General features: G+C 36.5%; 1 protein-coding gene across 1 annotated transcript; it reads right to left on the bottom strand.

The window, feature by feature from the left end:
- Positions 1-321: 321 nt before the first annotated feature.
- LOC125251467 (interferon-inducible GTPase 5-like) lies at positions 322-2,091 on the bottom strand. Its single transcript, XM_048164486.1, has 2 exons — positions 1,997-2,091; positions 322-1,852 (listed from the first exon to the last, which is right to left on the bottom strand). The coding sequence occupies exon 2, from the start codon at positions 1,665-1,667 to the stop codon at positions 549-551; it is 1,119 nt and encodes a 372-aa protein (XP_048020443.1). The 5' UTR covers positions 1,668-1,852; positions 1,997-2,091; the 3' UTR covers positions 322-548.
- Positions 2,092-2,477: the final 386 nt, after the last annotated feature.

The raw sequence follows: 2,477 nt of genomic DNA, 5'->3' as shown, positions 1-2,477 counted from the left end.
TGAAAATGTAAAAATTCAGAAAATTTTGTACAGTATAAAAGTCAATGTCTATGGAATTAGTTGACCTTTTCAGGCCTATCTACAACATTAGTTGCAACAATTGTTAGGGAAGATAAATTATTTCTACTTAAACATGTCTATGTGTTATTGTAGTTTTTAAAGTTATTTGATGAGATTGGAAAACCAATGAGAGAAGTCTTCTAATAAACTAAATAACACAGTGAAAACTATTTTATTTCTTGCACAAAGTTCAGCATGCATTATACAGAAAACACATTGTTATAAACAGACACATAAAATTGACATACATTGAAAAAACTATTTTTTTATTTATTTTTATTTTTATTCACATTTCCAAGAATTTTTATTTTAATCATAATTACAAAAAAAGTATATATGGATAAACTACTAAGTTTACTTTCTAGTAAGTTTTTTCTTTACTATTCATTCAAGACACATTTTCTGCAACATCAGAACTGTTGCTGTCTAATTTCTGTTAATTGTTATATAAATTCAGAGCCTGATCTGAGGCTCATTTGTGTCTTATATTAGGCAAGTTGTGATGCAGCAAGAACTTTTTTGGTGTCTTCTGTCATCTCATTCAGTCCCTTGTTAAGCAGGTGGTGCACAGAGATGATAGCTGCCCCTCCCGCCGGTAGAGCTCCTCCTGGCAGAAGAGCCATTACGGTCCCCAGCGTCTTGGCTACAGCAATGACTGGATTAGACAACATATTTAGTACAACCTTATCAGTGACTCCATCTTTGAAGCGTGATGTCATAACAGATTTCAGTTGCTCCACCGGTTTGTTCACTCGTTCTGATAGCACCTCTAGGGCTGCATTTGATAAGCCGTAGCTGGTAGAGACTTGTTGAAAGAAATTCTTCATGATGCCATAATCACAGGCCACTGACAATCCTGGGAGTGGAGGCATCGCCCCGACCCCGGCCGCAAAGGCATTCAGCCAAATCATTTTCTTAAAGTACTTTTTCTTCTTTGCCAGGGCTTCTAGAGAATAAATGGGCAGAGACTGAATGAGAGCAAATCTTTTGTTCTCAGGAAGTTCATCCTCGAGGGTGTTGATCAGCTTCTGAAAGTCATATTTTTCCAATTGAAATGAAGATACTAGGAATATTTTGGGTACTCCGACTTTCAGCAGGTTGGACTTACAATCCTCTCGGATGTTATTGAGCAATGTCTGCTCATCAAAGTTTTTGTTTTGTGATTCAGCACGAACGTCATTGTCAATTTTAGTGCGAATGAAATAAAATAGCTTATTGCTCTTCTGGATCGCTGTGGCCAGCTCTATGTCGTTCTCCCTAAACCTTTCAGAGGTCACTATGAGAAAGAAGTCATACGTGTTGAACTTGACATCTTTCAGGTATTTCTTTGCTTTAAATTTTGGACTACCAATTCCAGGCAAATCCCAGATTTTGACGTTTGGCATGAAAGGATGTAAGTACATGTTTGGCTTCATGGTTGTCTCAATTGTTCCTGTGGGAGCTGCTCTCCCATCATCATTACGAAGTCCTCTCAGAGCATTGACAAAGGAAGACTTTCCTGCCCCTGTCGTCCCGGTTACAGCGATGTTAAGTGTAACATTCTCCAACTCCTTCAGTTTACTTTTCAGTTTGTTTGTTTTTTCTGCGGATGGAGAGCCAGTTATCATTTCCTGTAATTCTGAGCCAATGGAGTCCGAATCTTCTTCAGAACATTCAGTTTGTACATTTTCCTCTGCTTTTTTGTTTTTAGTCTCTACTTTGCTGAATGCGTGTGATGTATTTGAAGATGATCCAGATGACTGGCTAGAGCGATCATTATCATAGGGGATTTAACGAATTCGACATGGTGGCTCTATAAAGTAATAATGAAATAAAAATTTGATTAATAATAAAGTAATAGTGTTAAGTACAACCTTATGATGTTACACAATTAAATATGTATATAAAATATATCCAGTATCTGGACTTGCGGAAATAAAATGACAGTTTAACCCACCGTTTTGAGTCCTGAATTTTCTGCTCAGCCTCTGGGACTTAGAATCAAGCATGCAAACCTCTAACTGACGTGATCATTTTCATAATTGATCTGAAAGATATTAAACAATATGTTGCATAAAAACAACATAAACAGCTCAAATATAACAGAATTGCACCATTTTTATTTTATTAAAAACATTAAATATGTATTTAAATGTATTGATATATCATGCAATACAAACTGATCTTACCTTTGGTAAGTAAGAGTGGAGTGATAAGCATCATTTCAAAACCTAATGCAGAATGAGCTTCCTTGAGTGCAGAAAGATTTAAAAAAACTTCAGGGTGTGTCCTTTATCAAGATCTTGTTACGGTGTGTGGGTGTGTTTTGTTTTATGTTTTTGCTTTCTCCAGGTTGCCTTTGTGCTGTTGTCTTGTAGGTGGCAGGAGAGATGGACAAAACCTGGTCCAAATCTGTTGAATAGAGCAGAATTTGGTAT

The sequence above is a fragment of the Megalobrama amblycephala genome, linkage group LG17, assembly GCF_018812025.1.
Source record: "Megalobrama amblycephala isolate DHTTF-2021 linkage group LG17, ASM1881202v1, whole genome shotgun sequence".
Lineage (NCBI taxonomy): Eukaryota > Metazoa > Chordata > Actinopteri > Cypriniformes > Xenocyprididae > Megalobrama > Megalobrama amblycephala.
The sequence above is the reverse complement of the archived record's forward strand: the minus strand, read 5'-3'. Positions and strand labels throughout refer to the sequence as shown.

What these genes read in the sequence shown, in the direction of transcription:
- LOC125251467 (XM_048164486.1), bottom strand. Translation starts at nt 1,667, where the DNA reads ATGATAACTGGCTCTCCATCCGCAGAAAAAACAAACAAACTGAAAAGT.